Below are 22,502 nucleotides of genomic sequence, written 5' to 3'. Positions count from 1 at the left end.
TTGCAAATTTTTGACCTTCTATTAAATCCATAAAGAGAAACATTGTCATAATATTGCATATAATATTCTGTGATTAAACTAAATACAGTTTAAAGACAACCATTATAAAATTTTGGTTTTAAGAACTTTTAAGTTCCTTAAGAACATGAAAATGAGAATAATTGTAATATACTGTAATTCATAACACACCTGATCCAAGTGGAAAACTTTAAGCTGTATCCTTGTCTATGTATAATTCTTATACTTTGTATCCCAAAAGGGATAGAGGGAGGTCAGGTACAACTTCTAACTGCTTTCACTCTCCTAAAGGAATTGAAGTTTATTTAAATTAATTTGGTCTTTATTGTTTGCTTTGTATTTCTTGCTTATTGTAGAAATTTAAAAGGAAATAAACGCCAGTACTTAATCTTTCATATTTTTCACCTCTAAGGGTAATCTTATTTTACTGAATTAATTGTGTTATAAGGCATACAGAATATTTTATCCTAACTGAGGAGAGAGACCCACGTTAAACGAGACTTCAAGGGTCAAAACAAAGAGACCAGTTTGATTTACCAAGTTTTATTGTACCATTGTTAACTGTGCCCTCAGCCCAATGACCTGCCTTAACAATATGTATGCATTTTAAGCTTTTGTGCAAGCTAATTATAGTGTTGATGATATTATTAATAATATGCTTACTATAAGACCCTGTGTTTATTTTGTATAATTTAATTTTCTCAGCAACCCCATTGTATAGAGGAGGAAATTCCTCTCTGTTTAAACAAATTGAGCTAGTAGTGGGAGGGAGTCTCAGGAGGGAGGGGATTATGGGGATATATGTATACATATAGCTGATTCACTTTGTTGTACAGCAGAAACTAACACAACATTGTGAAGCAATTATACTCCAATAAAGATTAAAAAAAAAAGAGCTAGTAAACGGCAGGGCCAGCTTTTGTCTCAAATATGTCCTACTCCAAAACTTGTGCTGTTAACCACTCAGCTTAGCCTACTTTCCAATTCTATAGAGTGGGAAATGTATAATAAAAAATACTTGTTGATCAGTAAAATTACCTTTGTTTATTGCCAGTACTTTCAGCCATTTGCTTTGCTGATTTTTAATCCCTTGCTCACGTTTGTTGTTAATTTTATAAATGGGAGGATGACTGGGGCCATATGTTTTGTAAGCAGTATAATTATTTTTTCTCAACCAGTTCCGTCTTGCTTTTTCCCATTGTTCTTGAGTAGGAAGAAAAAAAGAAAGTTAGTGTGAATTTTTTAATTTTCAAAATTACTAACCTGTCTTTGTAATTACAAGGGAAAACCAGAGGATATTTTAAGAAAATATATTTATTTGACAGGTGTGACTTAACGGTCAGGGTAGGGTATCGATCTGGGGATTGGACGACAAAATTATCTTGAAAAAATTAATTCCACTTTTATAAATAAAGTTACTTTAATTCCTTAATGCTTAAATTGGTATTTTTAAAACCTTTTCATTCTTCATGGGGAAGTTGTGAAAAGTATTATAATTATTTCAATCATGTGTTTAAGTCATATAAATAGACAGTTAAGAATAACAGTCTAAATTTTTTTAAATTAAATTTTCATTTTGGAAAAATCTTAGCATTTCTGAACAATGGCTGGGTTATACCCTATTATTACCTGACGAGCCTTGTCTGTATTTAAATCTTTCAAATAAATACTTGTCCTGAAGAAGAAAACACATTTTGTGTAAAGAACATTTGTCTTCTAATTTTTGGAATTGTGATCTCTCATTTGACATTATATGATTTTCTTAATGTTACCATAATTACTTTTTTAGTGTATTTTGGGATCTCTACTGTGCAGCTCCAGAAAGACGGGAAACATGTGAACATTCAAGTGAAGCAAAAGCCTTCCATGATTACGTAAGTTACTATATAATTTTACTAAGTTATATTGTCAGTTTTCTTCTTAACCACTGTTCTTGAAAAATGCATTGGACCATCCATTTTTTTCCTTTGGTACTTAAGAAATTATTCTTTTTGTCTTGGGAAGTAGGCTCATCACTTTAAAAGTGAAATACAAATGGGTTTGTGAGTCTTGTTGAAGAAACTTAGGATAAGAGAGTAGTCCTAACTCCAGGATGTTAAAGGTGTTTCTTATCTTTAAGTGTGCCTGATTTGTGAAGTTGCAGATTTATAAAAATTAAGTAGTAATTATTCCACAAAATTCATTATAAGAATTCTATAAGTGAAAAGTTCCTCTTCTGCATATAGCATTTTAAAAATATATAGAAATATTACATTATTCTCTTTTGCAACTTTTAGTTACACATCATAAGGCTAAATATCCCCTTCACTGAGTTCAGTTCCATAAATAAATTTATTGTAAATTAAAGGAAATACAAGATAAGAGAGCAAAAGAGTCTGGGCAAAAATGAAAATGTGAATTTTTTTTTTTTAATTCTTAAGGAAGAGCAGTGGCCTATCCTTGGCTAGGTGATGTATATTGAGTGTTTTTTTAGAAGAACTGTAAATGTGATTTTAGAGAGTTGATGGCATCAGGAAATAGAATTGTAAAAAAAAAAAACAAAAAGTGGCGGGGGAGTAGGTTTTCTTTAGGGAAAAATAGCATTTAAGAATGAGGAGATTGTGTTTTGAAGGGGCTGGGAAAACACTGTGCAGAACTGACCATAAAAGACATGCAGATTGAGTTTGGGATGGAGGAAAACCAGTTTCCTTAGTGTGGAGGAAGTGGAATTGGGCCTGGAGCCTGAGGAAGTATCGATTTTAAGTACCTTAAACTTTACCAGAAGGATACATGTTTAGTTGGTAGAAGGGAGGCATCATTCTGTGTAAACAGCCTTTAAAACCAGAACCAGGGCTCAAAAGGGAAAAAGAACTTGTTCTTCCAAAGGAAATACCTCAGCCTTAGTCTGAAGAGTGGAACTAGCCAGAAGAATTAAAACCCCAAACACAGCACAAGGAAGAGTATGCAGACTTAAGAGAAGTGAAAATCTTGGGCATCTTGTAATACTGTTTAATACTTTAAACGTATACTAAACTGTGTAATACTTTAAACGTATACCAAACTGATTAAAGTGAGACGGCTTGTGATTACTTCATCTGATATTGATTGTACTTATAAAGCTTGCTTTGTGCTAAACACTAGCTCTTGGCGACAAGGTGAGTGAAAGAGATGCTGCTGCATATAAAGAAGAAGTACAGAAAAGGCAGACAAGGCAGGGCCCAGGACACGGCATTTATTTGGACAATCTCCTTCTCCTTTTTCACCTTCGGGTAATGGCTGTACAGTAAAGCAGAGATCCAACCACGAAGAGTGTAAGGATTCTGGCTGGAGTGAGATACTCATCTCATCCGTCTCTTACATCAAGAAAGACGTGCCTAGGTTTGGCCTGCCAGTAATGGGAAAAGTTTTTTAAATAACCACTGATTTTGACAACTAGATGACATTAGATAGTATCAGTGTTCTGCTGTAAAGGACGTATAATGTTTGTGGATCTACATCTTAAGAAATTAATTACATAAGTACTTTTTCAAAATTCCATTGTATAGAAAGATGCAGCCTTCTGTTCACCATGGAGATCTTACAGGGAACACTGAACTAATTTAGTATCTCCTTCTTAGAAGCATAGATAAATCATCATTGTTGTTGTCATAGCCATCATCATCATCGTAATCGTAATCATTTTGCATCCATAAGGTGCTTTCAGTATTTCAGAGAGTACTCACTTTAGAAACCCACTTAAATATTTCAAGGTTTTTGAAAATGAGCATTGACCAGAGGTAGGAGTGAAATTAGATTTTATAGGAAGAATAACCCCTTACCATGTAATTTGGTCCTAAGAAAATGTAGTTTAGAAAAAAGTCAGTATTTGGATTTTACAATTTGTTATGAATTAGTACATGTTTTATCAGATATTTCATAATTTTATCTTAAACATTAGTTTTAAGAGATTTGATTTCTTAGGTGGCATTTTTATTATACCTTTAAGTCAATTTATTTTTAATGGTAATACATCTCTAAATTTTTTCAAATGGAGGTTGCTGAAAAGATAGAGTTTGACTTACAGAATCTTATATTGCAATTGGATTTTTAGAAATGCATTTGTTTTCTGTAGCAAACTTTTATGGTAATTTTCATGGGTAGGATTTCCTGAATTCTTAATAGTAGACAATTTCTGAAAATGATCAACATAATTCATGTTTAATGTGTAAATATGGAAGTTTGAAAGACTCAGGGAAGAAAGCAGGAACAAACAATAAGAGTTTGGTAAAATTCTGTCACGTAATATTGCTGTATTAGAGTCCACTGGGGACCATTTCTAAGATAGTGATTAGTATGTATACCTACCGAATTTCAAGGTAATTCTCAAGGAACCATTCTGAAAAATATTTTCTTCACTAGCTGCATCTTCAGAGTAAAAAAATACTTGCATGTATAAATTCTGATATGTTTAAAAAGTAGTCTCATTATTTTCTAGTCTTCACTTATCTATGAGATTGAATGGATAATGAAAGATAAACTACTTTTTTTTCTTTTATTTTTTAAAATTTATTTTATTGAAGTATAGTTGATGTACAATGTGTTAATTTCTGCTATAGAGCAAAGTGATTCAGTTATACATTTTATATATATATATATATATTTAAATATCTTTATTGAAGTATAATTGCTTTACAATGGTTTGTTAGTTTCTGCTTTATAACAAAGTGAATCAGCTATACATATATCCCCATATCTCCTCCCTCTTACATCTCCCTCCCACCCTCCCTATCCCCCCTCTAGGTGGTCACAAAGCACCGAGCTGATCTCCCTGTGCTATGCGGCTGCTTCCCACTAGCTATCTATTTTACATTTGGTAGTGTATATATGTCCATGCCACTCTCTCACTTCGTCCCAGTTTACCCTTCCCCCTCCTCATGTCCTCAAGTCTATTCTCTACGTCTGTGTCTTTATTCCTGTCTTGCCTCTAGGTTCTTCAGAACCATTTTTTTAAAAAAGAGATAGTGGAGGCATAATGAGGTAAATTAAGAATAATCCTTTTAATTAAAAAATAGGCTAAAGTGTTAAAAGTGATTATCTTTTGATACTGGGACTATGCATGATTTTTATTTTTATCTATATAGTTCTGTATTTTCCAAATATCTGTAGTTAACTTTATATACAGGAAAGTTACTTTAAAGCAGATTAAATTTCACCTTACAGTGAGTTTTAATCTTTCTTCTAAAATTAGAAAATAGGGCTTCCCTGGTGGCGCAGTGCTTGAGAGTCCGCCTGCCGACGCAGGGAACATGGGTTCGTGCCCCGGTCTGGGAAGATCCCACATGCTGCGGAGCGGCTGGGCCTGTGAGCCATGGCCGCTGAGCCTGCGCGTCCGGAGCCTGTGCTCCGCAACAGGATAGTCCACAACAGTTAGAGGCCTGCGTACCGCAAAAAAAATAATAAATAAAATAAAATTAGAAAATAAAAATTTTAGTAAAATAAAATTTAAATTTTAGGTGGTCATATGTTTTCATGTAACCATGTTATATTCATAAGCATATTTAGCACTGCTCAGGAAAGACCTTTTTGGTAAATGCGCATACTAAAAGAGAGATATACAAACTGAATAGATGTAATTTTGAGCCATTCTATAATTTCTAATAACTTTTTTGGTAATAATTATTCCAGAAACATTTTTGGCTTTTGGTTTTTAATTTTTTTTGGTTTGTTTTCTAATCATTGCCTTTTTAGAATATGGATTTTTGTCACCATATTATTTTATTTGCCAAATAATTGTTAAGTGTTAAGTGTTAAGTGTTAATTAATATCTTTTTCCTCAAAAAATCACCCTGTTCATATTTATTGTGAGAAAAAGAAAAAGAGGGGAAACATTTAAGATGATTTTGACCTTTGCATTTATATTTTAAAATATATTAACTATTTAGCATCCATATGGAGTACCAAATGTAAAATAATTATACCTTTAGAAATCAGCAATTAATAGTATGTAGGGATGCACTTTTGGATGACAAAGCTATAAAAAATCACAAGAAAATGATTACTGTACATGTCAGGATAATAGTTCCTTCTGAGAGATAGGAAGAGGTTATGATTGGGATGGGGCTCATGGCCGTGGCTTCTGAGATGGCTGGCAAAGTTCTCTTTTTCCTGACCACAGTGGTGGTTACTTTACAATAACGATATGTTTGCTTTATAAAATTTCATAATGCCACAAATTTATTTTGTATGGCTTTCTGTATTTTTTTATTTTAAAATAACAAGATTTTAAAACAGTTACAATAATTAACTTTAGAAAAAGAATATGCACGGTCAGTTCTAATGTGTTTCCAGACATTGTTATGGTTCATCCTTAAGAACTGATGGCAGAAAATCTAGGGATGGTCTCCAAACAAATCTGTGTTTGTTTCTTCTCTGCTATGACAGACTCTATGAAGTATGTCTACCTGTTGATTTTCTAGAGGAGAGGAGAGAATAAGATCAGGAATGACGGAGGAAAATTTAGTAATTAAGAATTTATTTTATAAGAGAAGAGAGAGATTTTACTATAAGATGATTATTTTGCCATATGGCTGGGGGATACCTAGCTTGGCCCTGTTATTTTTATCCTGAATGAAAACCAGGTTCATCTAAATTATAAAATTATTATTATATATTACAATATTATCATTAAAAAGTAAACCATCATTTCAAGTGATTAGAAATAATACCTGCTAGCTTGTAAAGTTTATTGGACTAGCTTTCCTTTTCTCCCTATTACTGTTGTTTTTATTTTACTCTGAAATCACAGGCAATGCTTTTATGTGGAGCTAGTTAATGTTTACTGGATTTTTTTCCTGTTACAGCTTAACATGAGTTGTTTTATTTAATAATTTATTTCTGATTTCATTTATTTCCAAAATATTTAGCAAAAATATCAACATATACTACTAAACTTTTAATGAAAAACATATACAGTGATTATAATTTTAGTTCTCTGGTATGAAGAGAAGATTCCTTAATTGTCCTAAAGCAAAGATAGAGTCAAAATATATTATTGGTTTAGCAGTGTGACGGTAATGGAATAACATTATTACAATGAGCTCTTGAGAGCAGGAAAGATCAGACCTGTTCTTCCCCAGAGTCTGTCAAGTAATAGATGTTAAACAAATGTTAACAGAATGAAGCAGTCTGTTAGTTGGGAAGCTGGAAATGTTTCACATCATTCAGATGTTCAGGTAGAGTGATAGGCTTGAGTCATAATTGTTGATAACATGTGGCTGGTTTTTGTATTCTTGCCTAAGACAGTGTTTGTAGCATTTGGAAAGGATTATGTTACAGGTTTATAGTGATGGTATACTTTTTAAAAAATGATATAAACAGACATATATTATGTAAATAAAATAATATGAGAAGAATGTTTTTATATGTTGTGAAGATTTTTTTTTACAGATAATTACATATTATTTAGGAAAATATCAATACTTGTGTAGAAACTACTGCAGAGTTAGGTGCGTTCTTTGCCATTATCCTGTAACATCCTCTGTGTATATCCTGAATATCCCTATATATTAGATTTTTGTAATAGAATGTTTTCTCTAATAATTTGTGAGCTTCTTCAAGGAATAGACTTTGTCTTATTTATCTTTTTCATGCTCTTTACCTGGCAGGGTGCCTGACATGAGATGTTCAAATTATGTTTGGTGTTTACATAAATGAATGATTAAATAAAATATTACCTAATAAGTGTTTATCATTTCTTATTTTAGTATAACTGAATATGTAGTTGCAGGAAGGTAATTTAATACTACTTTTATTCACTTTGTATTTTAAAACAAATTTAGATAAAACAGCAACTTGTAAAGACATAAGTGGATCAAAGCAGGTAGCAGAGGCTTTCTATCTTGGGAGGCATGGCTCTAGGGAATGTAGTGGTGAACAAAACAGATATAGTCCCTATGCTTATGGGCTTATCTAGCAAAAGAGATCTTTCCTCAAGAAGTCTGAAATATCAAATAGTAAAGTACATGTAGAGATAGCATTATATTGCTAGACCAGTCAAAATTTATAGATATGTAAGAATATGGAACGAAATAGGTAAGAATATGGAGAGTAAGTACACATAACTTTTGATATATATTTAATTTTTGGCATATAGAGACATAATTAGTAAATGCTCAAATGAATGAATAGTTTCACATTGGGCCATAATTTTTCTAAACAGTCTATGTAAACTAGAGTTCTTAATAGGCTAGGAACAAATAAAGTTATATTTAAAATTCATTAAGATGATAAAAACTATCCTAGGTATATATTAACATTTGTCAGTCAGTACTGTATAGGCTGTTGTTCAGCTCAACAGGTAGGGACATACAGTCGGCTCTCCGTATCTGCAGGTTCCACATCTGTGGTTACAGAGAGCTAACTGCACTATGGCATTTTATGTGAGGGACTTGAGCATCTGCGGATTTTGCTATCTGCGGGGATCCTGGAACCACTCCCCTGTGGGTACCTAGGGACCACTGTAATGAGATTCATTTTTTGCCTTCTTCTTATCTGCCATATTATTTCTACCCTTGTTTTCATTTCCTGTAGGATCCAATTTAATTTCTTTTGCCATATATAAACAGTGTAAACCACCTTATATTCCTTATAGTGTAAGGTAAATTGTTTATTTTGTTTTGTTTTTGTGCAAGGTGTGTTGATTTGAAGAAGTACATTCGCCACTTTACCTGTGAGACGTGTGTCTTATCAACTTGTCCGTCGGCCTAGGATGGCTTCTGGGTGGCATCTAAGTACTGCTAATAACTATTAGCTATTTTCCCCATTTATTTTGATCCTGAGATTTCTTGGTAGGGAATATGTCATTTCAGTCATTCGACGCGAAACATGAATAAAGGGAGACAATCAAGGAAACTATAAAGCACTGTGAAAGAATTCTACTTTACTTAAATATCTCTTACAATAATTTACTGCATTATATAGACATTGTGAAATTCATAAAGAAATAAATGAAGAAGCTAATATGGAAAAGAGATAAAGAAACAAAACAGGTCTGACCTTATTTATATTTCAAAGTATGTATTTTCATGGAACTTCATCTTAAGCCCCTTTCCTCCCACTGATGTATTCATTTTTATTAAAGTCTAATTTCTGGTGAATGTGGAAAGATAAAGATGGAAAGGCCTTAATTTACTATTTTTGATGCAGATGTTGCACTGCCTGTGATTATGTTGTCAATAGCATCATAACATAAACAACAGAAATATACTTTCAAAAATAACATGCATTTCTAACTTTCTATTAGAGATATGAAATTCATGAATTTATTTTGGAGATGTTTCAAAACTGGCTGATGTTGGAACAATGTAGACTATGTTTAAGGAATGGTAAGAAGAGCTGTTTGACCAGAGTAGAAAAATCAAACACGGGATCAATGCTTAGCTAACAGATGGTAGCATTTTAAAGCTGTAAGGAAACTGTGAAATCATCCTTTTCAGTGGTTTCATGCTGAGTTCCCTGGAATCCTGAGGTGCAGTGGAAGGCCCATATGGTGCCTAGGAGTGAGAGGGAGAGAATCCTACCAGAAGGCCCTTGGCCTCTTTCTGTTTTTAACCAGAGCAGCTCAGTTTTTACTTTTTCCCAGTTCCTTCTATTTTCTCTTTCTTATTAAATGGAAACTCGATTGAACTAGTTACCTATACCATAAATGAATCCTCTTTTAAGCTCCCTTGTTATCGCCAAGTGGTCATCAAAACCAGTCAATTCCATTGCCTAAGCATTTCTTACACATGTCTTCTCCTCTCTGATCACAGTGCAGGTACCTTAGTTCACATCTTCATCATGTTCCAACAGCATTACAACAGCTATTTCTGCATCTGTCTCCCTTCTACCCCTGCAGGGTTCAAGAACTCTCTCCCAAGGGCTCTTGGTAAAACGCTTGAATAAGCAACCTTCTTCTTTTTTTAAAAATCTCTTTTATATATTCACAGTGTCAGAATCCAAAACAATCCAAAAACTTTTAAAAAGTTTGAAAACTGCTTATTTGGGCTGACCTAGTTATTCTACTAGATAAGGAACTCGGTACTCAGAGACACAAAGGATATGACATGCCATTGTTTAAAAACTGAGTGAGGTTTAACCTGGAAAACTCAGGCTTTCCAAAAATTTTCATGGAGTACTTTTCCAACTATACTGGATGAAAGCTTTGTTCTGTCTGCACTCGAGAGTCATTTTTTCAAGCATATTCAAAAAATAGTAAATTCTGTTTTAGGACAGTTAATCTGAGGGCATTGTGTAAGAGGAGCTGAAGAAGGGAAAAGGGCTAAAGATAAGAGACTGTGAGGAGGCTATCCTAATGGTCTTATGTGAGCTGAGAAGCCCTTGAATTAGCATGGTGGCAAATGAAATGGAAAATTAAGAATGAAAATGAAGAATTAAAAAGATGAGATTGTCTAGTTGTAAGCACTGAGGAAGAGAGAAATTTTTTAAATAATTTGTAGTTAACATGACTAATGAACTGAGACTTGTGATACTTTTAGCAGAAATCTGGAATTTGGAAGGAAGAAAGACAGTTCAGCTATAAAAGTGAGTTAAATTAATGAGGGAATGGGGTAAAATAAGAACAGAGGCCTGGGGATAGAAATTTGGAAAGAAATACATTTAGGAGTGATAGAAAGGAAGGGAGTAGCATTAAGATGGGGAAAAATATGATACAATGAGAGGTAAATACTTACCACACTAGCTAGTCTGGCTTAGATGGCATGAGTGGTGTGTTCCATATCCCAGTAAATTTACCGAATCTGTTTACTATATCTGGATGTGTCCAATGTGAACTCTGTATCCTAGGGCAACTAATAAAATGTGTTTGGTGTTAAGGTACTATCTTGAGTTCCTAAGATATTCAAAAGCTGTTTATGGTTTTTGAAGCAAGACTTTGAGACTCCAGCTATGTCAATGCCTGAATGATTTTTATAGGCCACAATCTCATTTTAGAAAGCAGTCATGAATTGGATTGGGGGGAGAGTAGATTCAAATTTGGAGGAAAGCTAAGTGGACTTAAATGATCCATGGCTTCTTCCGGAAGTTTTTGAAACAGATTAATAGGTAGGGAAATCTCAATATATTTGCCTTCCTTCTTTGTTGAAACTTTGTTTTAGCAAGCATGTATTGACTTGCCTGTTAAATAAAGAGCAGTGTAAAAATTCACATACCTAAAGGAGGTGAGCATACGTGAAGACTATAAAAATCCATCATGTTCAACTTGGTAGTCTAATGCCTTGTACTTAATTGGTACTCAATATTTGATGAAAGAATGTACATTCTTCAGGCATGCTGTTTCTAAACTACGTGCCCCCACTTCCATGGGAACATTATATGTGATCCAGTCAATATTTCTTCTTGCTTTCCTTTGATAATTACCTTATCCTGTTTATCACCTTATCTTATCCCTCTTCCTGATCATCATCCTTTCTTTGTTAGCCTTTAGAGAGATATGAAAAGAGAAAATGAAGAAAAATATTTCAGAGCTGAAGTTATAATTTTTTATTATGGTATGGACAAAAGCCCAAATACAGAAAGGAAATGGAATGTTTTTAGCTATCACAAAGTGACTTTTGTATTGCTTACAATAGTATATCTTAATTTAATGTGTATTAGAAATTATGAGCATAATTTCTATATGCATTTTCATCAACACGTAACCACATAACCAGACTAACTTCCTTTTTGCTCTAACCTGGAGTATCCTCGTGAAAGAACATTGGGAGCTTTCTGTAAGTTAAATCTAGAGACCTGTTCCGTCACAGGCCACCTACCTGCATACCCTTCTATCTTCCAAACCATGACTACCTTTGACTTTTTCTTCCCATTTTCCTTTGTCAGTTTTTTTTTCTCCCACAGTGCCTAGTCCTTTGTTTATGTCTAGAGTTTTCATTTCATTCGCTACAGAGACATACAGGAAGTAACTAAACAAACACTGGGAGTTTGCAGAGACTTAGGAATCTCCACAAGTTTTTGTTTGAAATATAAATGGAACTTCCCTGGTTTTACCTCCATGTCCACATTCCTGATTATTTATTTATTTATTTTATTATTTTATTTTATTTTATTTTTTTCCGAGGGGTTGTTGGGAGAGTGAAGTGGGTAGGGGTGTTTTAAGTTTCTTATTTGGGAATTATTCTCCTCTCTTGACTGGATGAGAGCTCACGCTTCTTCAAGTTCAAACCAAGAAAGGATTGAGCTGGCACCACTGCCCAGTTCTTTAGAACTCATGGTATCCTTGGAAGCCACTCACTTTCCAGGTGGTCTCTCTGAGAGGGCAAAATAAATAAGGAGGGCACTTTCCTAGCTGACACTCAAAGGTTCTCCTCCTGGCTCTTCCACTACCTTTTAATGCTTAGTTTTCCATCACCTGTCCACTTGCTGGGACTTTCAGGCTAATTCTACCTTTGAGAGTAACTAAGCTTTTGTGTTCTTAATGAATGTTTAGGCTTAGTTTCTTCAGCGCGAATGAGGTTTAACATCAGGTGTTACTGTGAGGGAAGCTTTCTGCCTTTTATTACTGCTCCCTTCAGTTACCTTTAGCCGGCTCCTATATTTTCTTATGTCAAAGTTGTGCATCCAGTTGGAGCATCTACGGAGTTCCTCTGTCTTATCTGAGAGATGTTCATTTCTAGAACAAATGAAATGCTCAGGGACCTACTTGCTCAGATCAGTTTTACAGATACTATCTGAATAAACTCTCAGCCTCCTTTTCCAAATTTAAATTCTATTAAATAGTAATCAACTTTAACAGTTTCCATCAGTGGGAAAAGGTAGGCCTTCGTCTTACCCTTGCTTCTGCCTTTGCAAGCTCTCCTGTCATTCAGTATACAAGTCAAATTCTGCCTCATTAGCGAGGACCTTCCTAACTACTCCAGTATTAGTAAATTGTTCACTTTATGGATTTAAAATACGAGATTGCCTTATTTTTTAGATTCCACATATGTGATATCATGCAGTATTTGTCTTTCTCTGTCTGACTTATTTCACTTAACATAATACCCTCCAAGTCCATCCACGTTGTTGCAGATGGCAAAATTTCATTCTTTTTTATGGCCAAGTCATACACCTGTAACTTATATAATATGGTACATCAACTCTGTAAAAAGATAAAATAAAATATGAGATTGCCTGTCAGTGCTCTACCTGATTTGCTTCTCACTTAGACTATTTGATTAAAATACTTTCCCTTCTTCTTTTTAAAAAAATTTTCATGGAGTTAAAGTAATAGTAAGATTGAAACAGAAAAAAATTATCTCAGTAATTTTCTTTGAAATAAAAAAGAGCCAGAAGGATTTTTTTCCCCTTATTTTAGGAATCTTAAGAAGTGATAATTATATATAGTTTTCTGTAATTGTGTGCGTAGATCTCATGGGCTGTTAGTACCTGTCAGGAACAAACAGCACCCAATGCTTTCCTTACTCATATCAGAAGACTACGCTAGCAATAAAGGGAGGTGCTTAGGGAACTAGGGTTGATTAATTTAGATTAAAAAAAATTTAGGGGTTTTTTTTTCACTTCACCTGTGATTTCTGTAAAACCTTATTTATTTTTACTAATAATGGAAGTTAATTAGAAATCTAAAGAGTGAATAATAGATCTTGTCATTAAATATTTGTAGAGAAAAAATGGTGCTTGTTTTTTCCTTTAGTAAATAGTAGGTAGATACTTATTTTACTACAGTGGTGCTGTCAAGAATAAGAACATAAGAAACGTCTTTCTGTTGGGGAGAGTCAATGAATTTAATCAGAGTTAAAACAAATTCAGGAGGGTAAACAGTAATTCAGTTTAAGGTTTTTATTTCTGTAATTTTTATTTAAAAAGGAGGAGGGTTTTTTTTGTTAATGAATCATCCTGAGGATCAGCTTATAAAATAAAGAATAAGAATATAACTTCTACTTAATAAAATAAAATTTTAAAAGTTTAGTTCTATATAATGAACCAGAGAGAAAGAGAGTAAGAATCAGAAGCAAGACCTTCATATTTAGGAAAGTTCTGAAAGTCAGAGATTAATTTATATATTAGACTAGTGACCTAATGAAAAAAAATAACTCTTCAATTTAAATATATAGGTAAACAATCAGATTTATTAAAAATAATTTATTATCTCATGAGTTCTTGATATCTCTTTACTTCATTTTAAGTGGAAGAAAAAATGCTGTTTAATTAAACTGGTCCAGAATATTAAAAGTAAATTTTTATCATATTGAAAACTTCGAGTAGTTGCTATTAGATTTCTCAGGTAATATTTTAATTTTCAATGGAAAATACAGTGTGTCTTATAACACTTTACATGGTCAATGATGGCATTAAAAAGATCTGATCATCAGTGCCTATCTGTATGAAATATTTAAATTTTAAAGCAGTTAAGCTTTATTTTGTTTTGTATTATAATCAAAACATTTAATTTTTAAGGCCTTTGTTGCCATTTTACCTGGAATTGAACTCATGGTAGCCTTGTGGCCAAATTGAGCTTATCCTGCTTAAAAAAAATATAAGCAAGATTATGCAAGCTAATGTACCATGTTTATTTCTGATAGACATTTAGCTAATAGAGTTTAATTTTAGCTGTTTGGATCTTCACAACTGAGGTCCAGATATCATGGAGTCAGAAGAGACAGCCATTTCTGCTATTCACTGTCCAAAGTCCTGAACTACAGAATGCATGAGCAAAATGAAAGGGTTATTATTTTTTTGGCTACTAAATCTGGTTTGTTATACAGCGATAGATAATCAGAACATAATTCGCTAGCTGGAAGTGGGGTGCTGCTGTAACATAAGCTAAAAGTACATGGGACCAGCCGGTGGGTGGAGAAGACTATTCATGAAACCTGGAAGGGATTCATGGTGATGGCTGGTGAGGACTTGAAAGAAAGTGATGACAATATTATTTGAAGCTGGAAATAAGAAGACCTTTATTATCTAGTGGCAGAAAGTTTAGCAAAACTGTCACTCAGGGTAGCATGGAAACGAGAAAATACACTTAACGGATAGATCTGGCAATGGAGATTTCCAGGCAGAATGTCTAAAGTGTTGTCAGCCATTTCTTTTAGGTATATCTCATGAGAGATGGATGGAGAGAGATGAGCTAAAAAAGGAATTCTTGTTTTCATGCAGAATTTGGAGGAAATATAAGGGGTCCAGGACAGTTTTTCCAGCCTGCAAAGGATTCTCAAAGTAAGAAAGGGCCTCAGAACAAATATCAAATCCAGAATAAAGTTAGGAAAATGTGGTCTCAAGGCAAAAATGAAACTAAGGTGCAGCTATAAAATCTTTTTTAAGATCTCAGAAAGATTTGAGGTGGTCCTCATGGACTCTTTCAGACACACAAAAAGCTCTCCAACTATCTTAAGGATGTGCCTTCTAGTTCCTCTGTGTTAAACAAACGAGCTTCTAAGAATCGAAGGGCTTTGTCCACAGCAGCCTCACAGATTGCCCAAGGCTGAGAAGGACTTATTTTAAAGAGATCTGTGGGCATGGCTTTTGCCTGAATGAGTGGATTCATAAATTGATACAAAAGAAACCTATAAAATTTTAAAAACAATTATATCAGCCTGGACTTGGAATGAAACAACACAAAATGAAGAGACTTTTGGATCTCTGTAGGCAGGAAGAAAGCTGAGAAAAGTTTTCAGTTACAAACACGGGCTTCTTTTTTATGGAAAAGGAAACGTGATTCAGATGGTGGAACCAAGAGGACAGAACCCAGAACACAAAGAAATACTCCCACTCAGTAGGACTGGGGCCTGATCAAAGTACTGGTTACATGTGCCCTGCTGGATATTAGAATTATTATAGACCTGTGACATTTACATGCCCCCTAGACCCTACCCCCACCTGCACCTTTTTGGATGGAAGTATCTGTTGTGATTATTGTATCCTGGAAAACTATGTATTTTGGATGTGTGGGAGGTAGATAACTTGTCTCTTCAGTTCACAGGTCTTTGTATTGAGAAGAATTGTATTCAAAATGCAGTACCCAAGAACATCATTTGCATCTTGACCTGACTTAGATGATTAGATAGTAGACTTTGAACTAATGCTATAATTATGAAGAGACTCTAGGGATTATGGGGAAGGGAGCGAGTATATCTGATGTTGGGATGTGAAGTGTGAAATTATTGTGCCAGATTGAGTTTTTTAAATTAAACTCTTTATTTTCAGATAATTATAGATTCACATGCAGTTGTAAGAAATAATACAGAGAGATCCCATGTACCCTTTATTTAGTTTCCCCTGAGGGTAACATCTTGCAAAACACTAGTACAATAACTGGGTTTGATATCCAGCAGAACACCTGTAACCAGTACCTTGATGAGGGCCTAGTCCCTCACTGGGAGTATTTCTCTGTGTTCTGGGTGCTGTCCTCTAGCCTCTTGGTTCCAATGTCTTGACAGAATCCACCAATCTACTTCAGATTTCCCCACTTTTACTTGTACTCATTTGTATGTGTGTGTTTCTAGTTTTGTGTGACATTTATCATTTGTAGGTCATGTATCCACCACCACAGTCAAGGTACACAACCAGAAGGATTCCTTCTGTTGCTCTTTTCTGGCCACACCTGCCTCCCTGCTCTGTTTCTAATCCTGCCAGATTGATTTCTGTTACAGCATTAGCTCACATTATAAATGCAGATACCATTTGAAAAAATGAATATATATTATATATAGGATCACTTTATTAAATTGGGTCTATGGAAATTACCAACAAAGGCGTCAATATATATAGAAATATATAATGGTTGATTTTTCCAAGTTCAGGATCTATCTGTTAATGAAATAAACGACTAATATATCCTTAAAGACTACTTTAATTTAGCTTACTATTTTTCACTGCTATCCAGAGATGGTTTAAAACACTGACATAAGTGTTTCATTTACATGTGGTCAGTTGTATAGATAGATTGGGCAATAGGGTAATGCCTTTGCTTTTGTATTTAAAAAATGTATACCCTAAATAGTGATATTTTTATTCTTTAATATTTATAGCATATTCAGTCAAAGGTAACCAGATATGAAGAGTTATAAGGAAAGCATTCCTAAATGAAAGAATTGCCTTTCTGTGCTACTTTAATATCTATTCTACTGTACTGTTTTGTTGCTATAGTAAGAAAAATAGGCAAAATCATTTGTAAGGAATTTAGTTTTTCCTTTAAAAATTTTTGATTACCAAATTATTTGTTTTCTCCCTCCTTTTTCCTCTTTCTCTCATGTACTCAGCTGATCCTTACAGCCTTTTCCTATGATTCTGAATTATTTATAACAATGCCAGAAGTATTATGAAATGTTGGTGTGAATTTTATTGTTTAATTAAGATATGTGCAGGATCTTTAACTTTGTAGAGCTTTATAGTGTATGATATGCATTATTTGTGATTCACAGATAGAAATATCTAAAATTATTGCTATGTGTGATTTATTTCTAGTATCTAATCTACATCTTCTTTTATTTTTAAAAAGGCAGTTAGACCATCTCAAACCATTCTTTTTTTATTTTGTTCCTTCTTTAATTAAAAATATATTTATTGACCTTGCCAGACAAAAGTCTAGGTCTTAAAGGGATAGCAATAAAACAGAGTCCCAACCCTTACAGAGCTTCTGTCTAATAGAAGAGATAGGTCAACAGATGATTATAATAAAATGATCTGTGACAGAAAAATAAACCCAGAATACTATGGAAACATTCAGGCCGTGGGCTTTAAACTTAGCCTTCGCAAGTGAGAGAAGGCTTCCAGGTGGAGGAGGAGATTGGAATTTGTTAGCCTTCTTCATGAGTGCAGAAAAATTGAGGCCGTAACCCCCTCTGTATCCCCACTACCTATTATAATGCCAGAGTAGAGTGGGCCCATCATGTATTTGATGACTGTTGAAAAGCAGAGATGTCTAGCTGAACTTTTTTTTTTTTTTTTTGCGGTACGCGGGCCTCTCACTGTTGTGGCCTCTCCTGTTGCGGAGCACAGGCTCTGGACCCGCAGGCTCAGCGGCCATGGCTCATAGGCCCAGCTGCTCCGCGGCACGTGGGATCCCCCCGGACCGGGTCACGAACCCGTGTTCCCTGCATCGGCAGGTGGACTCTCAACCACTGCGCCACCAGGGAAGCCTGTAGCTGAATTTTGACAGAGAGTTTTGGAATGAGTTGAGTGAAAACCTAATTGAAAGAAGATTGTTCCAGACAGGGGGAGCAGCATGTACAAAGGCTTTTGTCCTTGGTAAAAATCCTCTCCTGAGGCAGACATTCTCAGACTTGACTTCCCCATTCTGTCTCCTCCCTCCCTCCCTCCCTATCCCTTTCTCTCTCTCCCTCTGCCTCCCTCTCCTCTCCCTCTTCTCCCCTCCTTCCTTCTCTTCCTCTCTTTCCCCATAGTATCAACAGACTGTGACGACTGCCTGTTGTTTCTAAGCACACGGCTGTGAGGATCTCTGCCTTCTTCCAGAAGTTAGACAATAAAACACGTAATATTTTCAAAATCCCTGCGCAAAGGCCCTTTGGTTTAGAAAGTGTGCTTGTTCTTGTTAAAGAGTTTTTCCATTGAAGAATAGAGGAAAAAATAGAAACTTGCCCCTTTCAGTCCTGAAGAAAGTAAAAATGATGTGATGAGATTCACCATTGAACCTTTAACTAGTGATGTAAGGGACTTGTGATTGGCTAACATCATTAGCCTACAATTTCGGGCCTGGGAAAAAAGAGATGGGGCATTCTTCATTTTTCCCTCCCTCTGAGAATGGTCCCACTGGCAGAGGCTAAACTTCAAGTATCAGGCATTAAGTACTCTCTTTGTTATACATTCCCAAATGCCAACCCTGCTGTGGGGTTCTGGACTTTTTAAGACTGTTACTGTCCTCAGAAGAATAAGAGCAGTGCTGGTAATATCAGGTTATTGCTTGGCATCACATATGTCTGGAGAATAAAGGCAGAGTCAGATTTCTTCGTATTTTTGGTGGGACAGGAGTTACAATTTTAGTTATTAAGAATCATAGTAGGGTTTGGCTCAGAGGGAAGCCTCTCTAATTTTGATGAATTATAAGCCAATACAGATGTAAGACTAAGTATGTATATTTAAGAGATTTCTTGTAGCTTGATATGGCTAGAACAAATGGTATGAGGGGGAATGCTGAGAGGTGAGACTGGATCAGTAGGCAGGGACCAGGTCAGAGAGGATTTTGAAGACCCAGTTAAGAAGTTTTGATTTTCTCTGAGGGCAAATTGAAGCTGATGGGAATTTTTACTTTACAGAGGGAAAAACATCTGATTGTGTTTCTAAAAGTCCACTCAGGTATCAATATAGAGGAAACAAAAGTAGAAGTAGGGATGTGTAGACCACTGTTAACTAAATTACCCCTCAAAAGTAATGGTGTAGGGCTTCCCTGGTGGCGCAGTGGTTGAGAGTCCGCCCGCTGATGCAGGGGACGCGGGTTTGTGCCCCGGTCCGGGAAGATCCCACATGCCGCGGAGCGGCTGGGCCTGTGAGCCATGGCCACTGAGCCTGTGCATCCGGAGCCTGTGCTCCGCAATGGGAGAGGCCACAACAGTGAGAGGCCTGCGTACCAAAAAAAAAAAAAAAAAAAAAAGTAATGGTGTAAAGCAATCATTTATTATACTTAAGAGTTCCTTGGTTGAGGAATTTGGACAGGGTGAAGTAGTCATGGCTTGTCTTTGCTCCATGATGTTTGATACCTCTGTCAAAATTATCACTCCATTGTCTTCTGTATGGTAAATTATGATGAGAAGTTTGTAGTAATTCCTGTCATTGTTCCTCTGTATGTAATATGTCTTTTTATTTCTGGATGATTTCAAGATTTTCTCTTTATCTTGGGATTTGATTATGATGTGTCTAGGTAGGATTTTTATCCTGCTTGATGTTTTCCGGGCAGGCTGGATCTGTGTTTTGTTGTCTTTTATCGATTTTGAAAAATTCTCAGCTATTATATTTTCAAATATTTTTTCTGTCCTCTATTTTTCTCTTTTCCTTGCAGATATGTTAGACTTTCTGATATTGTCCCATAGCTTTTAAATGATCTGTCCTCTTTATTTTTATTTTTGACCATGCGTGACATGCAGGATCTTAGTTTCCTGACCAGGGATCGAACCCGTGCCCCCTGCAGTGGAAGCATGGGGTCTTAACCACTGGACTGGCAGGCAACGCCCCTGTTCTCTTTTTTTCTTGTGTTTCAGTTTGAGTACTTTTTATTGACTTATTTTCAGGTTTACTGATGCTTTCTTCACTGTGTTGAGTTTACTGATGAGTTTGTCAAAGGCAGTCCTCATCTTCGTTACTAGGTTTTTTATTTCTAGCCTTTTAATTTGATTGTCCTACATAATTTCCATCTTTCTACTGAAATCTCCCATTTGTTCATGCTTGTGGCCCATCTTTTCCACTAGAGCTGCTAGCATATTAATCCTAGATATTTAAAATTTTCTGATAATTCCAATAACATCATCATATCAATATGTATTTTTATTTCTTTGTTGGTTGACAGTGTGTCTTTTTTTCATTCTTTTTTTGTGTGTCTTGTATTTTTTTGGTTGAAAGCTAAACAACTTGTGTAGGACAATAGAGGCTAAGGTAAAATTTATGCCTGGAGAGTGACAGATCTCTTCTAGTCCTTTAATGTGTGGGCAGAGCAGTTAAATTAATCTAGTCAGGGATTGAGCTGGGTTTGGATTTTGTTGTTGCTTTGGTATCAACATGCCACAGACTTCAAATTTCTCTAGCATTACTTAGTGTTCAGGATGGAGGCCAGTTTGCTCAAGGGTTTTACTCAGTATCTAGTCTGCCTTTAGTTCCAAGTCCTCTATTTGTTTCCGAGCCTTGAAGACGGTTTCTTTTTTCTATCTGGCACCTCCCCTAGAAGTTGACTGGTTGGCTTGTTGCTTGACGCTTACCAGCCTTGTAGTATTGGGCAGGAAATGGCATTCTCTGTTCTGATTCAGCCTCAGTGTTAGGCAGGGGTTGTTTCCCTGAGTCTCAAGAGTGTCACATTCTGAATAATCCTGTCCTATCCCAGTGGTAGGGGATCACTAATAGTCTTGGTTCAGGACTTTTTTCTCCCCTTCCTTCTCCAGGGATGGAGAGTTTTTTTTCCCTGTTCTTTACAGGTCTTCGCCTGTGCCCTGAGGTCTATAGGTTTTTGTTGTTTCTTGGGGGAGAGGGGACTAGATGGAGCTTTGTGCTTCCCCTGCCCTGCAGTAGCTGCTTTTCCTCTCCTCCAGGCCTGCTACAGGAGGGAGTCTCTCCAGTCTCTTGCTTTCTCCCAGTTTTTCTTGTGAGCATCTTGTGAGGTTATGTGCAGAAGTGTCTGTGACTACTAGATGAGCATTCCCCTGACGTTTCTGGCTCTCAGGGATTCTGCAGTCTCATGCTAGTTCACACTGAGCCTTTAGGAATTTGTTGGAAATTTTAGCTGGTTCTTACCAGCTTGCATTCCATCTGGCCTCTGCTTCAGATTATCAGGTGTCCACATTAGGTTTCTCCTTGGAGGTGTCTGTCTGTATTTTAGATGAGCTCTCTGATGGGTTCAAGGAAATTTGCAGTTTTGTAATTTAACTGCCTTTTTTGTTGTAAGGATGGAAATGATACTGTTTCCAGCTTTCTACATCTTATGTGGAAAATGTATGAGTAGGTCCCTCAATATATAATCACATTGTTCATCTCTGTTGTTTATGATACTTACTGGGTTACACATTTTATTTGAAAGGTCCACAGTTCCGACTTTGATTTGCTTTCTGATAAATTCTTCAAAAATTTCTGGCTAGAGCCTGATAGTTCTTTTCAACCTTTTCCTCCTCACCGCAAACATATCTCTAAGGCAACTTCTGAGAGACACATTTTGAAATACATTGGTGGGGAAAGGAAATCCCGTTTTTAAGAATTAGAAAAATATGGGCCCTAGTGTCATCTCTTCTTTTATTAGTTAACTCATCTAGAATCAATCACTCATCTAGCTGGACATCTTTCTTCACTTTTAAAAGAGGATTTTAAGACCTTTGTTCCTCTTATAGAGTTGCTGTAAAACTCAATGAGATATTATGTATAAATGATCTCTGAAAAATGTAAAACTCAATACAAATTGTGATTTTATTATTACCTTTCCCGATATACTTTTCACCCATGAGTGCATTTACTTTTACTAAGATTAAGTGGACCAGCTGTAATCTTACTTCCTGTTTTTCGTTTATTTAAAGAACTTTTTATGATTGGTTTAAAGACTCTTGGTAAGGGCTTGAATTGTTTTTTGATTTATCTAACTTCTAATTTGAACCTCTCGTGCTCTAATTCCCTGTTTTGTTTTGTGGTCAGAATTTTCTTATCTCAAAATATGTCTTTTTACCTTTAAAGATCTTTTTTTACTTTATTAGTTGCCCATGTAAGAGTTTATTTGCTACTATTTGATATTTTTAAAGTTCTGATTTTTTGATATGTATCCTTCATTTCTTTTTTGTTCCTAATAAGTTGTTGTAAAGTTCCCAGGCATCTTGTCAGTGAGTATTTTT

General features: G+C 35.3%; 1 protein-coding gene across 10 annotated transcripts in view; it reads left to right on the top strand.

The window, feature by feature from the left end:
* SSBP2 (single stranded DNA binding protein 2) overlaps nucleotides 1-22,502 on the top strand; it is a 298,735-nt gene that overhangs the window by 95,432 nt on the left and 180,801 nt on the right. For all 10 annotated transcript variants that reach the window (XM_029215894.1, XM_029215891.1, XM_029215885.1 and 7 more), the window contains one exon: nucleotides 1,808-1,892. In XM_029215894.1, the coding sequence (XP_029071727.1) occupies nucleotides 1,808-1,892 (85 nt within the window). The remainder of the gene's footprint in view (nucleotides 1-1,807; nucleotides 1,893-22,502) is intronic.

Source organism: Monodon monoceros, unplaced genomic scaffold, assembly GCF_005190385.1.
Source record: "Monodon monoceros isolate NGI ecotype Baffin Bay Population unplaced genomic scaffold, NGI_Narwhal_1 Super_Scaffold_12, whole genome shotgun sequence".
Classification (NCBI taxonomy): Eukaryota; Metazoa; Chordata; class Mammalia; order Artiodactyla; family Monodontidae; genus Monodon; species Monodon monoceros.
This window is presented reverse-complemented; position numbering and strand designations above follow the sequence as displayed.